The following is a 25,877-nucleotide window of genomic DNA, read 5'->3' as shown; positions in this document are numbered from 1 at the left end:
AATTGCCAAATTGCTTGGCTCTTCCCCCCTGCCTGGCAGGCTGGCCTGTGCAGAGGCCAATGGTTCCAACTCAACTCCCAGAAGATGCTGCCAGCTATGCCTGAGATGCAAAGGAGGTGACTGTCCACAGGGTGGAGGAGATGCGGCTGCCTTAAAAGGCTGCGGAGGGCAGCTACACCTCCCCCCCCCATTCCCCTTTGTGCTCCAAACCATCTTCTGAATTATTTCCCAAATGCTGCGGAGCTCTAGGTTGCAGCCAAAGCCCCCCTCCCCCCTCTAGCTTTTCCCAATGTGGGTTCTTCAAATGCAACTCACAGGTTGGCTGAGGTGGGCAGGGCCCATCTGTTGATGGATCTTGTGCCCCCAGGGCAGCTCAGGGAGAGAGCATTTGTCTGTCTATCATCTGTCTGTCTGTCTGTCTGTCTTTCTGTCTGTCTGTCTGTATCTATCTATCTATCTATCTATCTATCTATCTATCTATCTATCATCTATCATCTATCTATCATCTATCATCTATCATCTATCATCTATCTATCATCTATCATCTATCTATCATCCATCTATATCTATTTATTTATCATCCATCTATATCTATCTATCATCTATCTATATCTATCTATCTATCATCTATCTATCATCTATCTATCATCCATCTATATCTATTTATCTATCATCCATCTATATCTATCTATCATCTATCTATCATCTATCATCTATATCATCTATCTTTCATCCATCTATATCTATCTATCATCTATTATCTATCATATATCATCTATCTATCATCCATCTGTATCTATCTATCATCCATCTATATCTATCTATTATCTATCATCTATCATCTATCATCTATTATCTATCTATCATCCATCTATATCTATCTATCATCCATCTATATCTATCTATCATCTATCTATCATCTATCATCTATATCATCTATCTTTCATCCATCTATATCTATCTATCATCTATCTATCATCTATTATCTAGCTATATCTATCTATCATCTATCTATGTATCATCTATCATCCATCTATATCTATCTATCATCTATCTATCATCTATTATCTATCTATCATCTATCATCTATCTATCATCTATCTATCATCCATCTGTATCTATCTATCATCCATCTATATCTATCTATCTATCATCTATCTATCATCTATCATCTATATCATCTATCTTTCATCCATCTATATCTATCTATCTATCTATCTATCTATCTATCTATCTATCTATCATCTGTCTGTCTGTCTGTCTATCTATCTATCTAATCACAGCGTTTGGCTCCAGAATACCAGCTGGGTTGACAGCCTGTTGATTGGAAGAGGGGTCACAATCCATATGCTCCCCTAGCCAAGGCCTCAGTCTCCACCTCCTGCCCCCTCTGTTCCTTTCCTCTCTCCAACTCCCCAGTCATCCCTTCCCCCCTCCCAAGACAATGAAACCGGAGGAGGGGCCCTGGTTGGGGACAGAGAAAGGGAGATGGGGGTCAAATCATCCCAGGTGCCCCTCGTACAGCTTCAGTCTTCCAGGCTTTCAAAGCAGATGCCTTCCCTCTGTGCCCCAAACAGCCCAGCCTTTTCCTTCTTCCTCTTCCTCTTCCTCTTCTTGAGGGCTGCGATGGATCTGATGGTCTTTTTGAAGCTGGGCAGAAGACAATGGGGAAAGAGGGTCAGAGGAGACCAAGATGATTAAGGGGTGATGAAGAAATTGTGGGTGCTTCATCACCGGAGGTTTTTAAGAAGAGATTGAGCAGCCTTTCTCCAAGATCTTGTCCGAACAGATTAACGAAGTTGGAAGGGACCTCGGAGGTCATCTAGTCCAACCCCCCCCCCCGCCCAAGCAGGAGAAACGACACCATTTCTGACCGATGGCTGTCCAGTCTCTTCTTGAAAGCTCCCACAACTTCTGAAGGCAACTTCGGTTCCATCTGACTGATCGCTCTCTCTCTCTCTGTCAGAAAAGATGGTCAAAGGAGTTGGGGAAAAGGGTTGGACTAGAAGACCTCTGAGGTCCCTTCCCACACCTACATTTCTCCATCCTGACCCTCCAAACAGCCTACAAGGCCAGTGCAAGAATGGCACAAGGTCTCCCGCTTTGAGTAGGGGGTTGGATTAGAACAGACGTCCCCAACTCCCAGCTCAATTCGTGGGGCCCAGTTCCCTTCTCTCCACCACCCCCCAGCAGCCCGCCAAGCCGCAAAGATTGGGGGACTATGGGATTAGATCAGGGATCTCCAACCTTGTCAACTTTAAGACTTGTGGACTTCAACTCCCAGAATTCCTCAGCCAGCACAGCTGACAAGGTTGGAGACCCCTGGATGAGAAGACCTCCGAGGTCCCTTCCAACTCTTATGATTGTATGATTCTACGCTTCGCTCTATGATTTCTTTCTATGAATTCCTGAAACGCGGAGTCAGTCAATCCGCCAGAATAGAGCTGGAAGGGAACCTTGGAGGTCTTCTAGTCCAACCTCCTGCTCAGGAGACCCTAGACCAGTGGGTCTGCAACCTTAAATACTCAAAAGAGCCATTTGGACCCGTTTCCCACAGAAAAGAAAACACCGGGAGCCACAAAACCTGGGTGGGCGTGGCCAACTCGGTGTCACTCACTTCCGCCAGTCACATGACACCCCCCAGCCACGCCTACCCAGCCTGTCATTAAGGCAGAGAACTAGTTGTTAAAAAACACCGGGAATCACAAAACTCTTTTGATATCTCTCTCCCTCCCTCCCTCCTCTCTTTCCCCATCTCTCTGTATCTCTCTGTCTGTCTCTCTCCTACTCTCTCTGTATCTCTTGGGTCTCTGCCCCGGCTGCTTCTCCATCCCCTGCTGTCATCCTTACCTTCTCAGGCCAGGTAAGGAGTGACTGGGAGGGGAGGGCGAGGGGCGGGGCCAGCCCATGGTGAGATCACCTGACAGGGAGTCTGTTGTGGCCCGCCAGCGGCCTGCGCGGATCGTGGCTGATCCCGACGATGAGGAGGCTGATGTGGGGTCGCGCCAGCAGCCTGCGCAGCCGGTGCTCACGTCAGACAGCGAGGAGGCTGAAGAGGATGTGGTGCCAGAGGCAGAGACTCAGCCAGGGCCTTCAGAACCTCCAGAGGCTCCTTCAAGTGGAGAGAGCGAAGTGGAGGAGCCTCTCCTCAATGCTCGGGCACGCAGGGCTGCCAAAAGGCAGGAGTGGCTACTCAGGAGGAGGAGGTCTCCTCGAGAGTAAGGTTTGAGGATAATTGGCCACTCCCTTTGCCTATTTAAGTCGCACGCAGTTAGTAATTTCTTGCAGGAAACAACGTGTAATTATTACAGAGCATGTTGAAGAGTGAGTGTCTTATCGTATCTTGTTTTCTGGGCTGGTTGCCAACCTTTGCCGGACTTTGTTTATTCTTGGTACGTTATAACTTTGATAAGGACCGTTGGTGTGTGTCACAATCCTTGGGAATCCGGAGCTGGGCCATCATTTTCACAAGCTGCTGACGTGTGGAATTGAGCAGGGAAAGGGAAGGAAGAAATGCAGCTCCCAAGGGATTTCATTGGCGTGCAACAAGACATAAATCTGAATTTCCCTTGCATTGGGATGTGGGGGCTGCCCCATGTGAGGTTGGTGAAAAGATTTGCGCAGGGCATCATTGGAGATTTTTAGGTATGTTATTCCTGGCTCTTGGGACGTTAAGATACTCTCGACCCCCCCAATTATTAAGTCCGGCAGCTGCAGGAGCAGAATGCAAAACCAACTCCTTACGAACAGGCAATTTTTGACTTACTTTTTTTTTTTAAATCAAGTTTTCCTCCCCCTCCCCGATTCACCCACATCTTTTTTGAACAGAGTATATTGGCCATATCTTATCTTATACAATTTATTAAATTCAAATACATTTTACTCAATTACAGTTTTTGCCACAATTTTCTTTCCCCCCCTTTTTTTTAATCATATCTCAATATTGCTTTGCTAACTTATATAAACAGCATCTTCTTTCGCCCTCAAATTCTAATTTTCCTGCTTATTCATATTTATTCTCTTTTATTCTTTAACAATTCATTCTTTATCTTAATATATTTGAGTTTATTGGGGGTTGCCTTTTTTCCATTTTATTTTTTCACTAAAAAAAAAGCAATTTAGGGACCGTTTTTCACACTTATGACCGTTGCAGCATCCCCAGAGTCATGTGGTTTTACATGCTTGACAACTGGTTCATATTTATGACGGTCGCAGTGTCCTGGGGTCCCGTGATTCCCCCCCCCCTTTTGCGATCTTCTGACAAGCAAAGTCCACAGGAGAAGCCAGGTTCACTTAACGACCGGGTTACTAAAGTAACGACTGCAGTGATTCATTTGACAAGAGCGGCAAGAATAGTTGTAAAACGGGATAAAACATTTCATTTGAGGTTAATTTGTTCACTTCACGAAATTCTCACTTAGCAACATAAGTTCTGGCCTCGGTTGTGGTCGTAAATCGAGGACCACCAGTAAATTGCTCATTGCATGCTGAAGGGAATGTTTGAAATTCTGAAAAGAAGCCAGTTTCAAACTGGGCACAAATGAAATTTGATTGGGCCAATAAATTGTGGGATGTGAGGCTCCAAATTGGGTCCAGTTTCCCACTGGAGTGCAAAAGAAACATTACAAGGTAGTCCTTGACTTACGACATTATGGAGCCCAATATTTCTGCTGCTAAACGAGACAGTTGATTGATACGTTTTGCCCCATTTTCTGTCCTTTCTTGCCACGGTTGTTAAGTGGACCATTGCAGCTGTGAAGTTAAAATACTATGGTTAAGCGAATCTGGCTTCCCCATTGACTTGGCTTGTCAGAAGGTCGTAAAAAGGGGATTCTGGGAGTTGAAGTCCCCCCAAGTCTTAAAGCCTGCTGGCTGGGGAATTCTGGGAGATGAAGTCCACCCATCTTAAAGCCTGCTGGCTGGGGAATTCTGGGAGTGGAAGTCCATCTATCTTAAAACCTGCTGGCTGGGGAATTCTGGGAGTGGAAGTCCACCCATCTTAAAGAATGCTGGCTGGGGAATTCTGGGAGTGGAAGCCCACCCATCTTAAAGTTGTCAAATTGAGAAACACTGTGCTACAGAATGCAGCAAGGAGTTGTCATGTCTGAAATACCCAACAACAGAGACGTCCATGCTCCGAGGACATGGCGAGGCTGGGCATTGTTCCAGTGGTGCCAGCCATGGAACATGGGTGGTGCCCATGATGACAGTCTGGTCTCAGTGTGGCTTCTGAAGCTCTTCTTCAGATGGCCAGCAGCCCGTTGATATTGGGGCTTTTTTCATTTTTGGATTTTGAGAAGCTTTAGGGGATAAAGTGAAGGTCTTAAATCTTGAACTCATTTTCTTCCTTAATCCCACCCAAACGCCACAATCACACCGTTTTTGCAAGGGCTGGGGTTTTAAGCAAGCAGAAGCTCTGCCTTGAAACCTAACCTTTTTTGGATCCTGGTTTGTTGCTTAAGAGCCCCTTGGTACCCGCAAGGAGAGTTTCTCAGCGTTTATCCATCTTTCTGAAATTTGGAAGCTGCCAGTGGAGGGGTCTGTGAATAACTTTGAACTGCCCGGCTTCTGCTAAGCCATGTTGACAAGTTTTCTAAACAAGGAAGGATTTGTGGTTTAGTGTTGTGTAAAGGCAGGCAAGCGTGTTTGATATGATCAATAAGCCAATGTTAAATCAGACTTGGGCTCCCAAGAGTTGTAAAAGTGGTAGGAAGGCCAGCGTAGCCAATAATAGGGGCAACTTTCCTGGGAATCTTTCATAAAGAAACTTCATGGAAATTAATATGAGGAGGGAGGGAGGGAAGGAGGTAGAGGAAGGAAGGAAGGAAGGAAGGAAGGAAGGGTGGCGGCAGAAAAGAATGGAGGGAGGAAGAAAGGAAGAGAAATGAAAGAAGGAAGGAAGGAAAGAAAGAAAGAAAGGAAAGAAAGAGAAAGAAAGAAAGAAAGGAGAAAGTGAGAATGGGAGAGAAATAGGAAAAGGAAAGAAGGGGGGAGGGAGGAAAGAGAAAGAGGGAGGGAGGAGAGAATGGAGGGAGGGAGAAAGGAAGAGAAATGAAAAGGAAGGAAGGAAAGAAAGAAAGAAAGAAAGGAAAGAAAGAGAAAGAAAGAAAGAAAAGAAAGAAAGAAAGGAGAAAGTGAGAATGGGAGAGAAATAGGAAAAGGAAAGAAGGGTGGAGGGAGGAAAGAGAAAGAGGGAGGGAGGAGAGAATGGAGGGAGGGAGAAAGGGGGAGAAATGAGAGGGGGAAGGAAGAAGGGGAGAGGAAAGAAGGATGGGAGGGAAGAGAAAGAGAAGAAGGAAGGATGGAAGGAAGGGAAGAGAAAGAGGGAGGGAGGGTAGAAGGAAGGAAGGGGAAAGGGAGAATGGGAGAGAAATAGGAGAAGGAAGAAAAGAATGGAGGGAGGGAGAAAAGGAGAGAAATGAGAAAATGAAGGAAGGAAGGAAGGAAAGGAAGAAGAAAGTGAGAATGGGAGGGAAATAGAAGAAGCAATGAAAGAAGGGAGGGAGGAAAGAGAAAGAGGGAGGAAAGAAAGAATGGATAGAAGGAGAAAGGGAGAGAAATGAGAGAAGGAAGGAAGGGAGGGAGGAAAGAGGGGAAGGAAGGATAGGAGGGAAGAGAGAGAAGAAGGAAAGTGGGTGGGAGGGAGGGAAGAAAGAGAAAGAGGGAGGAAAGAAAGAATGAATAGAAGGAGAAAGGGAGAGAAATGAGAGAAGGAAGGGAGGGAGGAAAGAGGGGAAGGAAGGATAGGAGGGAAGAGAGAGAAAAAGGAAAGAAAGTGGGTGGGAGGATGGGAGGGAAGAGAAAGGGAGGGAAGGAAGGAAGGATGGATGGAAGGAAGGAAGGAAGGAAGGAAGGAAGGAAGGAAGGAAGGAAGGAAGGAAGAAGGAAGAAAGAAAGAAAGAAAGAAAGGAAGGAAGGAAGGAAAGCAAGCCATGAAAAAGAGGCAGATAGCCACAGAATCACGGGTTTTGAGGAGATGTCCTCAGTTGAGGGGGGGAAAACAAACTCTGTGGAGCAGCTGTCAGTCACCTATCCCAGGTGATGAGATACTTCCTGCTGAGTAAGCAGAGGTTGTAGGAACAACATGAAGCAAATTACACGGACTGAGCAAGTGAGAGTTTGCCCCTGGAGATGGTGAGGGAGGGTGTGGAATGGAGAGGCCATAAGGCACCATTTCCTCTCCGAATCCAGAGTTGGCACTCAGGTAATTGAGAATCTTTGCAATGAGGCCGAGAATAAATACAAGCCTTTCTGCGGCAGGGAGTCCTCGACTTACGACCGCAACCGAGCCCAACGTTTCTGTCGCTAAGCGAGACATTTGTTAAGTCAGTTTTGCCCCATTTTACAACCTTCCGTGCCGCCGCTGTTAAGTGAATCACTGCCGTCGTTCAGTTAGTCACACGGTTGTTAAGTGAATCTGGCTTTCCCCCATTGGCTCTGTTTAGGTCGTAAAAAGGGGATCGCGTGACCCCGGGACACCGCAACCGTCATAAACGTGAGCCCATTGCCAAACGTCTGAATTTTGATCACATGACCTTGGGGACGTTCCAACGGTCGTTAAGTCTGAAAAACGATAATTTGTCACTTTTTTTTTTCAGCGTCGTCGTAATTTTGGTCCCCTAAATGAACTTGACGTAGGTCGAGAACTACCTGGCCTGAAAACGTTTGCCTTTTTTTGCAAAGTGAAAATCTGCAAAAATGCAGCTCAAATCCCCCACTTTTTGGCTGCGTTCACACAACTCCCGAAATCCCAGGTTGAGCAAACAAGAGTGCAACTTCTCTCCCAGGCCTTAAAAAAAAAAAGGCAAACTGTAATTAAAGCAAAATACAATTTTCTGGCTCGCGCAGCCTCTGGGAACTGTTGCCCCCCCTCCCCATCCAAACACACACACACACACAAATCCTGGGCTTGTGTGTTGTGTGAATGCAGCCCAACGTTGGAAAACATCTGCTGGCTTTGGAAGCAAATCCAAATGCTCTGGACGGCTGAGTTTGTTCCAGACTGGAGAGGCTAAGCAGAGAAAGGTCAAAGGCTGCTGGGACGATGGATCGTTATTTTTTTTTTTTTAATGGGTTTTGGAAAAATTCCCAGCTTCCCAAAAGCTCCAGCGTTTTGCTGATGCCCTGAATTGCTTTCGGAAGCGCTGAAGGGAGAAGGAGCCAAGAAACTGGTTCGGTTTTTTTTCCCCCCAACCCTTCCTGGGAAGACGCGTGTGGCTCAGCTGCTGGTGCCCAGAAATGGAAAATAATATTATATTACAGGGTAATGAATGGAAGGAGGAAGGAGGGGAAGGAACCTTCTCCCTTCCTTTCATCCCGGAAGAGCCTTGATAGTACAGTGGTTTAGTGCACCCTGTTATTAACACCAGCTGTCTGCAATTTCTGCTGGTTCGAATCTCTCCAAGGCTCAAGGTTGACTCAGCCTTCCATCCTTTCTAAGGTAGGTGAAATGAGGACCCAGTTTGTGGGGGCAATAAGCTGACTTTGTATAAATATACAAAAGGATGAAGGCTATTGCTTAACGCCTTGTAAGCTGCCCTGAGTCTCCGGAAAAGGGTGGCATATAAATCAAATTAAAAAAAATAAAAAATAATAATAAATAATAATAATAAAAAAAAGAGCATCGCAAGACAGAATAACAAGAGTTGGAAGGGGCCTTAGAGGTCTTCTAGTCCAGCCCTCTGCTCAAGCAGGAAATTAGGCTGGCTTCACACAACAATGTACTGTAAACCTGTGTTTTTCAACCTGGCTCTTTCTCAACCCTTGGATGAGTGGATTTCAACTCCCAGAATTCCCCAGCCAGCCGGCCGTTTACAGGCGGTCCTCGGCTTAATGATTATTCATTTAGTGACAGTTCAAAGTTACAACAGCATTGGAAAAATATAACTTACAAAGCAGTCCTCGCATTGACTGTTGTAGGCTCCTGTTGTGGCCCGTCAGCGGCCTGTGCGGATTGTAGCTGATTCTGACAGCGAGGAGGCTGGTGTAGTGCTGCGCCAGCAGCCTGTGAAGCTGGCGCTCGAGTCAGACAATGAGGAGGCTGGAGAAGATGTGGTGCCAGAGGCGGGGATTCAGCCAGGGCCTTCAGAACCTCCAGAAGCTCCCAGAAGTGAAGAGGAAGAAGAGGAGGAGCCTCTTCTCGATGCACGGGCGCTCAGAGCTGCCCAAAGGCAGGAGTGGCTCCTCAGGAGGAGGTCTCCTCGAGAGTAAGGCTTGGGGCTAATTGGCCACTCCCCTAGCCTATTTAAGGAGGAATGCCGACTGAAGCAATTTGCAGGGAACAACTTTAGTTCACATACCTTCCTGTCTTCTCTTGCTTATCTTATCAGCTTCCTGCAAATTGCTTCTGGGCTTTCTGCCAACCCTAGTAAGATTACAATTATTTATTCTTTGGATTCTTGTAGGCTGTTAAGAAAGTTAATTAACAGCCTTTGTTTGAAAAAGACTGATTTAATTTAGTAAACTAAGGTTTGTACAGATTTTGTGTGTGCTGCGTTCTTTGGGGTCTGTAGCTGGGGCAGAACAGCTCCTTATGGTGGAGAGTGTGGTAGGAGACATTTTTCTCCTGGTCCATCACTCAGGACATTGTTGGGCCAATTTTGGTCCCCACAGCATAAAAAAGATGTTGAGTCTCTGGGAAGAGTGCAGTGAAGAGCAAGAAAGAGGATTAGGGGCAGGGGTGAAATCCAGCAGGTTCTGACAGGTTCTGGTGAACTGGTAGCGGAAATTTTGAGTAGTTCGGAGACCCAGCAAATGCCACCTCTGGCTGGCCCCAGAGTGGGGTGGGAATGGGGATTTTGCAATATCCTTTCCCCAGCAGTGGGGTGGGAAGGGAGATTTTGCAATATCGTTCTCCCGGGAGTGGAGAGGGAATGGGGATTTTGCAGTATCCTTCACCTGGAGTGGGGTGGGAATGGAGATTTTGCAATATTGTTCCCCCAGGAGTGGAGAGGGAATGGAGATTTTGCAGTATCCTTCACCTGGAGTGGGGTGGGAATGGGGATTTTGCAGTATCCTTCCCTTGGAGTGGGATGGGAATGGAGATTTTGCAATATCCTTTCCCCAAGAGTGGGGTGGGAATGGAGATTTTGCAATATCGTTCCCCCAGGAGTGGAGAGGGAATGGGGATTTTGCAGTATCCTTCACCTGGAGTGGGGTGGGAATGGAGATTTTGCAATATTGTTCCCCCAGGAGTGGAGAGGGAATGGGGATTTTGCAGTATCCTTCCCCTGGAGTGGGGTGGGAATGGAGGTTTTGCAGTATCCTTCCCCTGCCACGCCCACCAAGCCACGCCCACCAAGCCCCACCCACAGAACCGGTAGTAAAAAAATTTGGATTTCCCCACTGATTAGGGGACTGGGGGCTAAAACACGGAAAGAACTGTGTACGTCTAATCCAAGGGTGTCGAACTCGACAACATCAGGGTTATGTTTGACCTCAGAGGACCGTGTGGCGTGGGCGTGGCCGGGCATGGCCATGATGGGCGTGGTCATCTTGACATCACTCGTGTCAGGGGCACCTATGGTGGCCAAGGGCTAAGGCAGGACTTCCTGAGCCCCTCCCTCACTCTCATTATAATCTCCTTCCTCCCTCCCTTCCTTCTCTCTTCTTTCTCCTTTCTTCTTCCTTCTTTTCGCTGTCAGAGGGCTGCAGGAGGCCATAACGGCGGAAAATGTTCCGTTTTCACTGGCTGGTCCTTTGTTACTTCCACCTGGCCCCGCGGACCAGATCTAAGCACCCCTTGAGTTTGACACCCCTGATCTACTCTAAAAAATAGAAGGAAGAGGGGTGACATGGTAGCTCTCTTCCATTATTTGAGGGGCTGCCACCAAGAAGAGGGGGTCAAATTATTCTCCAAAGCCCCTGAAGGCAGGACAGGAAGCAACAGGTGGAAGCTCATCAAGGAGAGATTCAACCTAGAACTAAGGAGGAATTTCCCAACCCTGAGAACAATTCACCAGTGGAACTCCTTGCCACCAGAAGTTGTGGGTGCTCCATCACTTTGGAGGTTTTTAAGAAGAGATTGGGCAGCCATTTGTCCGGAATCGTTTAAGGTCTCCTGCGTGAGCAGGGGGTTGGACTAAATGACCTCCAAGGTCCCTTCCAACTCTGTTACTCACATTCACTTGATGGGTATTTTGAGTGCCAGCTTCCAAAGCTGCCTAACTCTGGCCACAGCTTGTTCCACCTTTCTGCTTTCTACAAAGATGCACATCCAAAAGGAAAGCAAATTAAAATCCCACCCATTTTACTACAAATCGGAGCATAAGGGGTGTGTAGATGTCTGCGGGTATGCAGAGGCAACAGTTGGAGCGAGACGTTGCCCGCAAAACAGCTGGATAGGGTGTGAGGTGATGGCAGGGCACATATGGCAACGGGGAATCCAGTGTGTGTCAGCCTACAAGAAGCTAAAGGTCTTGCACTTATAGCGCAGGATGCTAAATTCGGGGAGTTTTAATCTCACTTAATTTTACAAGGTGGGAACTCAGCCGGAAACTGGGAGATGGTGAGTTCTAGTCCTGCCTTAGGCACGAAAGCTGACTGGGTGATTTTGGGCCAATCACTACGAGACGGTGAGTTCTAGTCCTGCCTTAGACACGAAAGCCAGCTGGATAACTTTGGAGCATCACCAGGAGACAGTGAGTTCTAGTACCACCTTAAGCACAAAAGCTAACCGGGTGACTTTGGCCCAATCTCTCTCTCTCTCTCTCTCTCTCTCTCTCTCTCTCTCTCTCTCTCTCTCTCTCTCTCTCTCTCTCTCTCTCTCACCCCTCCTAGTGCCAATCTCCTAGCGTTGTTGTTGTTGTTGTGGGCAAAACAAGAGGAAGAAGTTGTGTTGTTTTGTGTTCACCTCCTTGAGTTCTTTGCAGAAAACAATAAAGGCAGGATACAAACGAAAGAGCCTGGATAGCTCAACAGACAGAGCACTGTAATTTAACACCAGCTGTCTGCAATTAAAGTAAGATCGAATCTCGCCAGGCTCAAGGTTGACTCAGCCTTCCATCCTTTCTAAGGTAGGTAAAATGAGGACCCGGTTTGTGGGGGCAATAAGCTGACTTTGTATAAAATATACAAAAGGATGAAGGCTATTGCTTAGCGCATTGTAAGCCGCCCTGAGTCTCCGGAGAAGGGCGGCATATAAATCGAACCAATAAATAAATAAACAATAAATAAATAAAAATGGCGGAATAATCCACCTTTCTTAATTTACCAGCCTTGCTTTCACGATTCAGGGGGGCAGAATGAGAAACCAGCAAATGTGATTATTTTCAGTGAATGGAGACCTTTCTGTCTGAAATAGAAGTTAGGGGGTGCCTTTTTTTCAAAGTGGGGGCGCTGGGTACAGATACGTGCAGATACGGCTGGGTACCTAAAATGCCAAAGAGAGGATGGACGGCAAAAAGGTTTTGATTTCTGCGCTTTCCAGGAAGAAGGAAGCAGCTGGGAATGCAGCTGAATTCAGCCAACAACCTTGGCCGATGACCTCTCTCTCTGCATCACCGCCAGTTCTTGGAGAATATAAACGGCACCAAAAAAATAATATAAAATGCAAATCCTGCCTTTACGGGTGTCGGATTTAACCGAGACTATTTTCTCCGCTCCGTGAATTAAGCTTGATTGCCACCGATCCAAAAATGTCGAGTGGTTAATATCTGAATCCCAACGAGCTTTGCGTATTTCAAGAAGTCGCAGCTGCATAAATATTCTCAAAACCTGCCCCCCCCACCCAGTTCTGACGATCTAGATTTCATTAAAAGCCTGATTTTTAAAAAAAAAATGATGCACAGGTTTTTTTTAAAAAAAAAACAAACTATTTTTGCTCCGTCTTTTTCCTTTTTCTCACCCTAAAAATATAGTCCCTTTGCATCGCTATTGTGGGAGTTTAGAAACGGACTTCTTTGTTCCTGCCTGTTTTTCGCTGATATGGAGACAGATTCTGGTTTGTTTGTTTGTTTGTTTGTTTGTTTATTTGCTGGGCATATACAGGTGGTTCTCGATTTACGGCAGCTCGTTTAGTGACCGTTCAAAGTTATAACGGCGTTGGAAAAAGTGAACGAGGAACGTTTTTCCCCACTGACGCTTGTGGTCGCCTGCTGGGATCAGAATTGTAAGTCATGTGATGAAAATTCTCACGCTTGGCTCAAACCCGATTCGTGTTTATGACGATCGCAGTGTCCCAGGTTTTCGCGTGATCCCCTTTTGCGACCTTCTGGCAAGCAATGGGGAAGCCGGATTCGCTTAGCCACCATGTTATGAACTTATCGACTGCACGGATTCACTTAACAACGGTGGGCGAGAGAGGTTGTAAAATGGGACAAAATTCACAGGGCGACTGTCTCGTTTGGGACAGAGAAAGAGAACGTTTGGGCTCCATTGCGGTGGTAGGTTGAGGCCAAGCGTTGGAATTTTGATCCCTTGAGTGCAACGGTCGCAAGTGTGAAAAACAGCCACAAGTCCCTTTTTCCAGTGCTGTTGTAACTTCGGTCACTAAATGAACAGTTGTACGTCGAGGACTACATGTCTTTATGACGGTTGCAGCATCCCTGGGGGGAATCCCCTTTTTGCGACCTTCTGACCAGCCATGTCAAGGGGGAAACCCGGATTCGCTTAATGACGGTGTGGCTACCTTAACAACTGCAGTGCTTCGCTTAACGACTGCAGCAAGGAAGGTCGTAAACTGGAGCAAAACTCACTCAACAATTGTCTCGCTGAAGCAGAAATGCGGGATTCCGTTTGTGGCCGTAAGTCCAGGACTACCTGTGCGCACGCCTTCCTCTCTCCCCATCCTTTCCCACAGGTACCTGAGGACCCTCTACCTGGGACTCCAGAGCCGGTGGCAGTCTGAGCATCGCCAGCGCCATTTTTACTGGAGGATGATGTTCGAATGTGCCGACGTCAGCATGTTGCGCCTCCTGGAGACCTTCCTCAAGAGCGCCCCCCAGCTGGTGCTGCAGCTGAGCATCATGGTGCAACAGAAAAAGATTTACCCGCTGCAGGGTAAGCAGAGGAGGGAAAGAAGGGGGAGGAGACACCTGGGGAAGGTGAGACCAAGGCCCTAGAGACGGGATGGGGGACCTATGGCACGCGTGGCACAGGTGGCATGCAGAGCCCTCTCTACGGGCACGCCAGACGTTGCCCCAGACCAGCTCCACCACACATGCGTGCATGTGCCTCCCACCGGCGAGCTGGTCTTCAAGTCCCATGTGTGATGGGAAGGGCACATGCATGCAGGTTGGTGCAGGAGGCTTTCCAGGCCCAAAATGGGGCATTTTGGGCTTGGAAAGCCTCCTCCACCAACCTGGAAGCCAAAACGGAGCGTGTGGGGCCGGGGCGCATGCACAGAAGGGCGCTTGCATTGCATTTTGGGGATTCGGGCACACACACGTCTATTTTTGCGTGTGTGTGTGCGCGCTTTGGGCACTCAGCACCGAAAAGGTTAACCATCACTGCTCTAGAGTAAGGCATCTCCAAGGAACTCCACTCGATGAACTCAGAATAAATTGGGAATTGGGGCCGTCCTTGCCGTTCTCCGAGTTTGGTTGTTTTCTTGCAGACGTTTCATGACCTGTGAAGGTAACATCATGAGTGCTAGAAGGGAGTGGGGTTTGCGGAGAGGAGGAGGAGGAGGAGGAGGAGGAGGAGGAGGAGGAGGAGGAGGAGGAGGAGGAGGAGGAGGAGGAGGAGGAGGAGGAGGAGGACGACGACGACTGTGGGGTCCTTGGTGCTCTCTGAGCTTGGTTTTTTTCTTGCAGACGTTTCATGACCTGTGAAGGTAACATCATGAGTGCTAGAAGGGAGTGGGGTTTGCGGAGAGGAGGAGGAGGAGGAGGAGGAGGAGGAGGAGGAGGAGGAGGAGGAGGAGGAGGAGGAGGAGGATTGTGGGGTCCTTGGTGCTCTCTGAGCTTGGTTTTTTTCTTGCAGACGTTTCATGCTATTCCTGATGATGTTCCCTAGTTGGGTCATGAAACGTCTGCAAGAAAACAGCCAAGCTCAGAGATCAACAAGGACCCCATAGTCCTCCTCCTCTTCTTCCGTGTTCCCTGCTCCTCCACTCCGCAAACTGCACCCCATTTTTTTTCCCCATCACCACTTCTTCACGTGTCACTTTGGCTTGACTTCTCCTGACTCCTTTCCCACATATGAACACCAACGTAACTGTTTGGTGGTTGAGCTTCCGGCCTCCTTGTCCTCCTCGGTGATGTACCTCCAAGGGATCCTCTCCTTGTCTCCTCTTGGTTTTCCTTCAGATCAATTCTCTCTCCCCCTCCCCCCCATCCAGGCTCTAGGCCATGGGTGTCAAACTCACGGCGTCACATTGTCGTCACGTGACATATCACGACTTTTTCCCCCTTCGCTAAATCGGTGAGTGTGACCAACACGTGACACATCTGGCCCACCGGTCGCGAGTTTAATATCCCTGCTCTAGGCTGTCACTCCATCCCTGGGGTCTCCTCCAGCTTCAGTTCCACTTCTTCCCTGGAGAACCTTCAATGACACCTTGTCTTCTCCCTAATTCGTTGTTCCCTTTTGTCTCTCTGTTCCTCTTGGGCAGGTCTCTCAGCTTCTGCCTCGCTGGTGTCTCTGGCATGGACCTTGGCCTCTTACCAAAAGGTGCTCCGGGATTCCCGGGAAGACAAGATGCCCATGTCCTACAAAGGTGCCATGGTCCAAGTCCTGTGGCACCTCTTCACCATTGCCGCCCGAGCCATCGCCTTCGCCCTCTTCGCCTCCGTCTTTCAGCTCTACTTCGGCATCTTCATCGTCACCCATTGGTGCATCATGACCTTCTGGATCATCCAAGGCGAGACGGATTTCTGCATGTCCAAGTGGGAGGAGATCATCTACAACATGGTGGTGGGCATCATCTACATCTTCTGCTGGTTCAACGTCAAGGAAGGCCGCAGCCGTTGCCGCATGTCCATCTACTACGTCATCACCCTGCTGGAGAACGCCGCGCTGACGGGCCTCTGGTACTGGTTCCGCGAACAGTACCTGATCTCTGAATTCTACGCTTTGATCATCGTCTGCGTGGTGGCCTCTAGCTTCGCTTTGGGAGTCTTCTTCATGTTCATCTACTACTGCCTCTTGCATCCCAGTGGAACCATTTTCGGGGCCCAGAACACTGGCTGCCTCTGCGGGGAAGAGTCCACCGCCGTACCCCGGGCTACGGGGCCTCCACCGGACGTGATCACCAGTCCACCACGCTCCTTGCCAAGGACTACAGAACGAGAGGGGATACCGGGGGATAGAGACAGCTGCGGGCCGGTCTTTCAGGTCAGACCCAGCATGCCTTCCACTCCCATAGCCCGGGCCCCACGGACAGAGGGGCCTGTTATTCGCATTGATTTGCCACGGAAGAAGTACCCCGCCTGGGACGCCCATTTCATAGACAGGCGTCTCCGTAAGACCATCCTAGCTCTTGAGTACACCTCTCCGGCCACGCCGCGCCTGCAGTATCGCAGCATGGGGGCATCGCAGGAGCTGTTGGAATACGAGACCACTGTGTGAGCTGGCCAGGAGGGACCCTTCCAGGGCTCGTGGGATGAACCGGGGTCCAAGCAGCCTGAGTGAGCAGGCCTTGGGACCGTCCCGGTCCTTTTCGGGTGGGATGGCGGGAGTGGCAATCCAGGAAGCATCAGGATGTCCTATTCCCGTGTCGCGATATTTGGTTTAATTTCTCCTTCACACGATATACGGACTGCTCGTGGCTCCCCGCGCAATGATGGTCAACTGGTGCTATTTGCTGTTCTCTCAGCTCACTGTCTGGGCTATGCATTGGGTGGGTTGTGAACCCCCTCCCCCCATCCCTGTGGGCAGGGCCCCCCGTGTTGCTCCTCCTCCCGAGTTGCGTTCCAGGAGGGACCCTATTTTCCCAGCCAAGCCTCTCTCAAAATACCTCACTGTGACTTGAGCCAAGGCCACCAAGGGCTTCTCTTATCTCCGGTGCCCACGAAGCGGTTGGCTGGGAGAGGGTGGGTGACACAAGCAGAGGGGAGCCACCTCCGGAGTGAGTGGGGGTGGCGGGCGGAGGTGATGGGAACCGCAGAGCCCAAGGGAGTCCTGGAATGGGATGGGAAGACCTTTGTAAAGCAGGAGGAGGAATGGATTTTAGGCTGCGGGCCACTTCCTGGCAACGGGGGTGGGGGTGGGGGGTGGGATTCGATCCCAGGACCGGGTATCAGTGGGTGCTTTGCTTTTGCTGGAACAGGACCAGGGGAGCTGGCAAGTTTTCATACAGGAAACAGCTGGCACAGAGAAGCAGGACCGTTGATCCCGTTTTTCGACTCGCCCCCAAATTGAACAGCATATCCTTCAGACACAATCTGTTGGGGAGGGCAGATTCTGGATTTGGGGAAGGGTCTGTAGTGCTGTCGGGTACCCTTAGTTGCAGGATGGGGGAGGGGTGGGAAACACCCTTCGTTGCCCCTTTTCCTGTGTCTATTTGTCCGCCTCCAAACGAATGAGAGAGCTTCCTGAAGGAGCCGAGCCGATTCTAGGACCCCCCTGGATTGAAACTGTGCCATGAAACCCAAGCTTTAGTGAGTATTAAAAAAGGGGGTGGGGCGGGGTGGTTAGGGCTGTTATTGGAGGAGGGGGTATTAGTATTAGCCTTCCAATGGGCAGGCTCCAGATAGGGTGGGAATGGTATGGGGGAATGGCTTAAGAGAGATGGAAGAAGAGATGCTGTCTAGGGAACAATTAGATAAGGGACGGCTTAACCCTGAGATACATAATGGTTGCCGGAATGGAATGGAATGGAATGGAATGGAATGGAATGGAATGGAATTGTATTGAATTGAATTGAATTGAATTGAATTGAATACAGGTAATCCTCGACTTACAACAGTTCATTTAATCGCCATTCAAAGTCACAACAGCACTGGAAAAAGTGACTTATGACCTTTTTTTTCACACTCACGACCATTGCAAAATCCCAGAAAATTCAGATGCTTGACAACTGGCTGGCTCTTATTTATGACGGTCCGAGGGTCAGGTGATCCTTATTTGCGACCTCCCCACGAGCAAAGTCAACGGGGAAGCCAGATTCACAACCTTAACGACCGTGTCCCTAACTTAGCAACTTCAGTGATTCACTTAACGAATGTGGCAAGAAAGGTCGTAAAATGGGGCGAAATTCACTGAACAAATGTCTCACTTAGCGACATAAATTTTGAGCTCCATTGTGGTTGTAAGCCGAGAACGACCTGTACTTTATTTGGCCAAATGTGACTAGACATACAAGGAATTTGTCTCTGATACGGAAGCACTCAGGAAGACGATCAGGAGGGACCTTCCCAAGTTTCTCAGGCTGTATAGGAGACGGTGGAGATTTGTACCTTCAAATGTGCAAGACGGGTGTCGGTCTTAGGCCAGACAACAAACACAACCGTATTGTGTTTGTTGTCTGTTGTATTATTTGACTGTAAGGCTCCATTAACAAAATCTTGCAAGTCCGAAAGAACAAATCTCCCACTGTCACTTTTACATCCTGAGAAACTAGGGAGGGTCCCTTCTGAGTTTCTTTCTTCATCTGTTATGCAGCTGAGGGCTAAGCCAGGAGTCCCCAACCCCTGTGCCACAGCCCACTACTGGGCCTTGAGTCGTTTGGAACCCCTGTCGCGAAAGTCGCGGGCGAGCGCTCGCATCCCCACTTCTGCAAGCAGCAGGCGAGCGCGTGCATGCACGTCCGTCGCTCGTGCCTTCCCCAAAGGCAGCAAGAGAGTTGGAAGGGATCTTGGAGGTCATCTAGACCAACCCCCTGCTCACACAGGAGACCTGTACTAGGGATTCGAACTGCCGAACTGCTGACCTTTTTGATCGACAACCTCAGTGTCTTAACCAATGAACTAAGGGCTAAGTTGCCTCTTATCTAACTGTTCCCTAAGCAGCATTTCTTCCCCTCTGTATCTCAAGGTCTTTCTCACATACCGTTACAGAACCCAACTCCCAGAATTTACAGCTCTCCTCTCCAAAGGGATTTACGGGCCTTCTAAGAGCTGCCATCCCAAGAGAAGCCACCAGGGGGAGAAACACTAATTAATGGAGTTCCATCTCCACCCAAGGAATTCTGGGAATTAGCTCAATGGTGCCAAATTATTAGTTGTTCTCTATGGAGGCCTATTCAAGATCACAGCCTCCTAGTTTACTGGACTACAGTTCCCTTCACTGCAGCCCACAAGGCCAGGGTCCCTACTGGCTGGGAGTCATTGGAACTGTAGTCCAAGATAGCTCTAAAGCTGGCATGTCAGACTTCAATCCCAACAATTCTCAGCCCAAATCGACCATAGTTATATAAACTGGAATAACAGAAGCATTATTTTCCACGCCTGCCCTTGGTTAGCCGATTATAGCTAGTCCTCGATTTACAACAATCCGTTGTTCAATTGTTCAAAGTTACAACAGCCCGGGAAAAAAAGGTGATTTAGGATTGGTCCTCGCATTTATGACCGTTGCAATGATCCCGTGATCCTAATTAATGATGGTTGCAGCATCCCGGAATGACGTGATGTCATCTTCCAAGCCGGCTTCTGACCGGCAAAATCAACGAGGGAAACTGGATCCGCTTAACAACCAAGTGATTCACTTAACAATGTGATTCATAGCTGTGGTAATTTACCTACGAACCATAGCAAATAAAGGTCCTAAAATCGGATACGACTGACTTAACAACTTCCTTGCTTAGCATGGGAATTTCTGGCCGGTGATAGTCGTCGTAAGTCGAGGACTACCTGTGGAATCGATATAACAGAAGAAACACTCGCATTTTCTCTGTTTAACCCAATGAGGATTCTCGGAATGATCCATCCGTGGTGGCATGGGAGAATTGCTAAGATATGTTGGCTGGGGAATTCTGGGAGTTGAAGTTCAGAGATCTTAAAGTTGCCAAGTTGGAGACCCCTGATGTAGAACAGTGGCTCTATTTAAAATTATTTGATTTAATTATTTTTAAGGGTAGGTCTGTTTAAAATGGGGGTGGGGGAGAGGAAAGGAATTGGATTGATATGATATGAGCTAACAGGCCCGATATCTAAGGAGCTCAATCGATTAGATTTCAAATTGATTAGCTAGGTTTATGAAACAACTTCTTGTACAAACCCAAATTTCCCCTAATCCAAGTCTCACCCTTTTCCTTGCCTTTTAACCTCAAGCGAACAAGAACTGAATGTGAATAACTTTGCACTAGATCCGTACACCTAAGCTTTTAAAGCAGTAATTTTCCAACCGGAAAGATGGGTGGACTTCAACTCCCAGAATTCCCCAGCCAGCCATGTTGGCTGGGGAATTCTGGGAGTTGAAGTCTACCCGTCTTCGAGTCGCCATGTTGGAAAAAAAACATGGTTTTGAAATCTTTAATGGTAAACCAGACCACCTAGCTTGACAGTTTCTGGGATCACACCAGACAGAAGACTCCATAACACCCACCCAAAACTCTGTACATGCTCTATTCTCTGGGATACACCTTATGTGGCACTGAGACTCTTAGGATGCAATTAGAATTGTTGCAAAGTAGAGAGCTGGAATTCGGATGGGGTTGAAGGCCCCATGTGCAAAGTATGAACCCTTCCATTATGCCTCAATAAGGACCAGAAACTTAATTGGAGATCTGAATAGCAAAACTGGCCTATTCTTGAACCGTGTGGTGCCAAGATGGTGTAGAAATCATGGGCATTATGCCAGCTGCTACCTCCGAGGACATTCTCTTGGGGAAATAATAAGATTGGCCAGAAATATGAAATCAGGGCTGGGGAAACGATGGTCCCTTTAAGACTCGTGGACTTCAACTCCCAGAATTCCTGAGCCACCTTCAGGAATTCTGGGAGTTGAAGTCCACGAGTCTTAAAGGGGCCGTCATGCCCCACCTCAGGACTAAATGCTTTTCACGAAGTCCATTTGTGTCCCAGATCGGTCGTAAGAAGGGACATGTTGAACCGAAGGGAAACGCAAGGATATTGCTGGGTGAGAAAATAAAAAATTGCCCGGCGCCTGAAGACAAAAAGAACAGCAACAATAATTATGATCGCTTTTTTCCTGCCTGTCCCATCACCAGCAGGGCTGAGAAAATCTACCTAATGCAGCCAGATTCTATTCAAGGGTGAAACGATCTACCTCAACAACGGCAAAGCTGCGACCCGTCTTCGGCCTTGTACAATCCCCCAACAATATCCTGCGTTTTTAATCGGTGGATTCACAACAATGACAGGCAGACAGTTGCTATGAGCTAAGGAGCAGAACAGGACAGAACAGCGGAGTTTGGAGGGACCTTGGAGGTCTTCTAGTCCAACCCTCTGCTCAGGCAAGAAACCCTACACCACTTCAGACAAGTGGTTGTCCAATCTCTTCATAAAAACCTCCAGTGTTGGAGCACTCACAACTTCTAGTGGCAAGTTGTTCCACTGGTTAATTTTTCTCACTGTCAGGAAAGGCAGAGGTTGATTTAAGTTTTTCAGAAAGCTTTTGGCACACAAAACTCTTTTAATTCGTACAATCTCTGTACAAGCTAGAACTGAACCGAAGAAGCTTCTTGGATGAGAAGCGAAACGTCTTCAAGGAAAAACAAAGTCCAATTGCCTATTGGAAAAAGGCCCTTTGGGGTCCACTCTTAATTTGAATTTAATAAACTCTTAAGAATGTACTACCCAGGAGGGATAGTCCTTGACTTATAACCCGCATTGAGGCCAAAACGTCTATTGCTAAAGCGAGAGTGACTTTGGCTCTATTTTATCATCTTTCTTGTTTAAGGGAGTCGCTGCAGTTGTTAAGCGAGTCGCACGGTTGTTAAATGAATCTCGCTTGCTCTATTGACTTTGCTCGTCCAAAAGTTGCAAAAACGGCATTGTGGGACATTGCCACTGTCACAAATACGAGCCAGTTGCCGAGAGTCCGGATTTTGATCGCGTGACCATGGGGATGGTGCGACGGTTGTAAGTGTGAAAAACGGTCATAACTCACTTTTGTTCCCTGTGGTGTTGTAACTGCGAACGGTCCCTAAATGAATGGTTGTAAGTTGAGGACGACCTGCGTTGTAATGAAATAGTGATGGAGACTTGGAGGCTGAGAAATCTGCTTATGTTATAGAGCAGGGGTCTCCAACCTTGAATTCTGGGAGTTGAAGTCCACAGGTCTTAAAGTGGCCAAGGTTGGAGACCCCTGTTATAGAGAGGAGGAATTGTAATGAAGTGATGTGTTCCAACAGGCATGAAGAAGGAAGGAAGGAAGGAAGGAAGGAAGGAAGGAAGGAAGGAAGGAAGGAAGGAAGGAAGGAAGGAAGGAAGGAAGGAAAAGAAAAAGAAAAAGAAAAAGAAAAAGAAAAAGAAAAAGAAAGAAAGAGAAAGAAAGAAAGAAAGAAAGAGGAAGGAAGGAAGGAAGGAAGAAAAAGAAAGAATGAATGAATGAAAGAAAGAAAGAGGAAGGAAGGAAGGAAGGAAGAAAAAGAAAGAAAGAAAGAAAGAAAGAAAGAAAGAAAAAGAAAGAGGAAGGAAGGAAGGAAAAGAAAGAAAGAAGAAGGAAGGAAGGAAGGAAGAAAAAGAAAGGAAGGAAAAAAGAAAGAAAGAAAAAGGAAGGAAGGAAGGAAGGGAAAGAAAGAAAGAAAGAGGGAAGGAAGGAAGAAAAAGAAAGAAAGAAAGAATTTAAGAAAGAAGAAGGAAGGAAGGAAGGAAGAAAAAGAATGAAAGAATGAAAGAAAGAAAGAAAGAAAGAAAGAAAGAGGAAGGAAGGAAGGATGGAAGGGAAAGAAAGAAAGGAAGGAAGGAAGAAAAAGAAAGAAAGAATGAAAGAAAAGAAAGGAAGGAAGGAAGGAAGGAAGGAAGGAAGGAAGGAAGGAAGGAAGGAGAACTATCAACAGCTGGAAGTGATGGTGGGGTCCTTCTTCCATCCTTCGTCTCCTTTTTCAGTTCCACCTTCCCTTCCATAATGGAGTTCATGGAAGCGTGATGGAGCACTCAACCAACGGAACAGCTTGCCTCCAATATCTTGTGGGTGCTCCATCACTGAAGGCTTTCAAAAAGAAATATCTGAAATATATATAGGGCTTCCCGCTCGAGCTGCGGGTTGGACTGGAGGACCTCCAAGGTCCCTTCCAAACTCTATAAGTTTCTCTGTCCAGGATTATAACAAAGGCAGGCGCACAATCGAATTGTAGCATTGGAAGATACCTGGGGATTAAATCTGCAGATGATCTTAAAATGGCAGGAATAGCCAACACTCCAGAAGACAAGTTAAGCATCCAAGAAAGATCTTGATAGACTTGAACAATGGGCCCTATCCAACAACATGAAATTTAATGTGGAGAAAAGCAAGGTGTGTTTTTTTTTTTACACCTGAGAAAGGTACATGGTTGTTAAGTAAATCTGGCTTCCCCGAAGGGACAAGTACAGATTAGGCGAAATCTGGTAACTGTGAGAGGGACCTTGGAGTCCTAGTGGACGATCGCTTAAACATGAGCCAGCCGTGTGCGGCAGCAGCCATAAAAAGCTAACACAATCCTTGGTTGTATCAACAGAGGCAAAGAATCAAAATCACGTGATGTGTTAGTACCGCTTTGTAAAACCTTAGTAAGGCCACACCTGGCATCCTGCATCCAATTTTGGTCACCATACTACAAAAAAGAGGTTGAGAGTTTGGAAAGAGTTCAGAGAAGAGCAACTGAGCAGCCAAAAAGAAAGAGAGAGGAGGGGAGAAGAAAAAGGAGAAGAAAGAAAGAGAGAGAGAGAGAGAGAGAGGGAGGGAGGGAGGGAGGAAGAAAGAAAAAAGAAAGAAAGAAAGAAAGAAAGAAAGAAAGAAAGAAAGAAAGAAAGAAAGAAAGAAAGAAAGAAAGAAAGAAAAGAGCAGCAGCCAAAAAAGCTAACACAATCCTTGGTTGTATCAACAGAGGCATAGAATCAAGATTACGTGAAGTATTAGTACCGCTTTGTAAAGCTTTAGTAAGGCCACATCTGGAATCCTGCATCCAGTTTTGGTCCCCACATTACCAAAAAAGAGGTTGAGACTTTGGGAAAAGTGTAAAGAGCAACTAAGATGATGAAAGGCCTGGGGACTAAAACATACGAAGAACAGTTGCAGGAATTGGGGTTTGGCCAGTCTAGAGAAAAAAAGGACTAAGGGGGACATGAGAGCAGCATCCCAGTATTTGAGGGGCTGCCACCAAGAAGAGGGGGTCAAATTATTCTTCAAAGCCCCTGAAGGCAGGACAAGAAACAACGGATGGAAACCAATCAAGGAGAGAAGCAACCTGGAATTAAGGAGAAACTTCCCAACAGGGAGGACAATTAACCAGTGGAACTGCTTGCCACCAGATGCTGTGGGTACTTGAAAACTTCCTTCTTGAAAACCCCCAGTGATGGAGCACCCACAACTTCTGGAGGCAAGCTGTTCCACTGATTAATTTATCCTTATTCTGGGTTGCTTCTTTCCTTAACAGAACAACAGAATAACAGTTCTGATGGAAGGGACCTTGGAGGTCTTCTAGTCCAACCCTCTGCTCGATCAGGAGACCTAATAGCATTCCAGATGAATGGCTGTTCAATCTCTTCTTAAAAACCTCCATTGATGGAGGAACCACAATTTCTGGTGGCAAGCAGTCCCACTGGTTAATTGTTCTCACTGTCAGGAAGTTTCTCCTTAGTTCTAGGTTGCTTCTCTCCTTGATTAGTTTCCACCCATTGCTTCTTGTCCTGCTTTTAGGTGCTTTGGAGAATAGCTTGGCTCCCTCTTCTTTGGGGCAGCCCCTGAGATATTGGAAGACTGCTATCATGTCATCCTTAGTTCTTTTCTTCATTAGCAGTTGGGCCAATTATTTAATAATTTTAATCATTTTTAAATTTTGTCTGTCCTTGTGCTTTTAATCAAGTTGTACACCGCCCTGAGTCCTTTGGGAGAAGGGCGGTATAGAAATAAAATTAATAATAATAATAATAATAATAATAATAATAATAATAATAATAATAATAATAAATTATTAATTAATAATAATTTTGACTACAAAAAAACACCTTACTCGGAACAGCTTACATCCTCCGACGATACCTTAACAGTTCCTAGGTCCTTGGTTAGGACTCGAGCTGCTGAGCTATTAACCGGCCTCCAAGGCTGTGAATCTCACTAAAGATTAACCAATAAATAATAATAATAATAATAATAATAATAATAATAATAATAATAATAATAATAATAATAATAATAATAATAATAATAATAATAATTGTAATTGGATTGTAATTGGAGCCCTTGGAGCAATACCCAAAGGGCTACCCCGCTATGTAGAAATTCTAAATTTGCCAGACTTGAACATTTTGACTCTACAAAAAACCACCTTACTCGGAACAGCTTACATCCTCCGACGATACCTTAACAGTTCCTAGGTCCTTGGTTAGGACTCGAGCTGCTGAGCTATTAACCAGCCTCAAAGGCTGTGAATCTCACTAAAGATTAACCAATAATAATAATTAAACTTGACACACCCAATTCTTGCAACTGTTTTTCATGTGTTTTAGCATCCAGTCCCCTAAATCCTCTTCGTTGCTCTTCTCTGCACTCTTTCTAGAGTCTCAACATCTTTTTTACATCGTGGTGACCAAAATTGAATGCAATATTCCAAGTGTGTGGCCTTATAAAGTGGTATTAACCCTTCACGTGATCTTGATTCTATCCCTCTGTTGATGCAGCCTAGGATTGTGTTGGCTTTTTTGGCAGCTGCTGCACACGGCTGGCTCAATATTTCAAGAAGCCACTCAGCCCAAACTGAGGTCAGCAGATGGAGGACCAGGCCACCATCTCAGCCACCTGTCCTGCCTCCTCAGGACCAAGCCTGCTCTTCCTTTGTCTCAAACAGCCGGGACAATAAGCCACCATTCGTGGGCCTCTTGAAGGAAGCCGCGAAC

The 25,877-nt window shown here is 47.0% G+C and overlaps 1 protein-coding gene across 1 annotated transcript in view; it reads left to right on the top strand.

The window, feature by feature from the left end:
• The window catches only part of XKR7 (XK related 7), a 29,349-nt gene extending 5,677 nt beyond the window's left edge, over window positions 1-23,672 (top strand). The window contains exons 2-3 of the mRNA XM_087888942.1: window positions 13,799-13,998; window positions 15,554-23,672. Of these exons, the coding sequence (XP_087745068.1) occupies window positions 13,799-13,998; window positions 15,554-16,509 (1,156 nt within the window). The 3' untranslated portion in view covers window positions 16,510-23,672. The remainder of the gene's footprint in view (window positions 1-13,798; window positions 13,999-15,553) is intronic.
• The last annotated feature ends 2,205 nt before the right edge of the window (window positions 23,673-25,877 follow it).

The sequence above is a fragment of the Pantherophis guttatus genome, chromosome 3, assembly GCF_059756535.1.
Source record: "Pantherophis guttatus breed Tessera chromosome 3, ASM5975653v1, whole genome shotgun sequence".
Classification (NCBI taxonomy): domain Eukaryota; kingdom Metazoa; phylum Chordata; class Lepidosauria; order Squamata; family Colubridae; genus Pantherophis; species Pantherophis guttatus.
The sequence above is the reverse complement of the archived record's forward strand: the minus strand, read 5'-3'. Positions and strand labels throughout refer to the sequence as shown.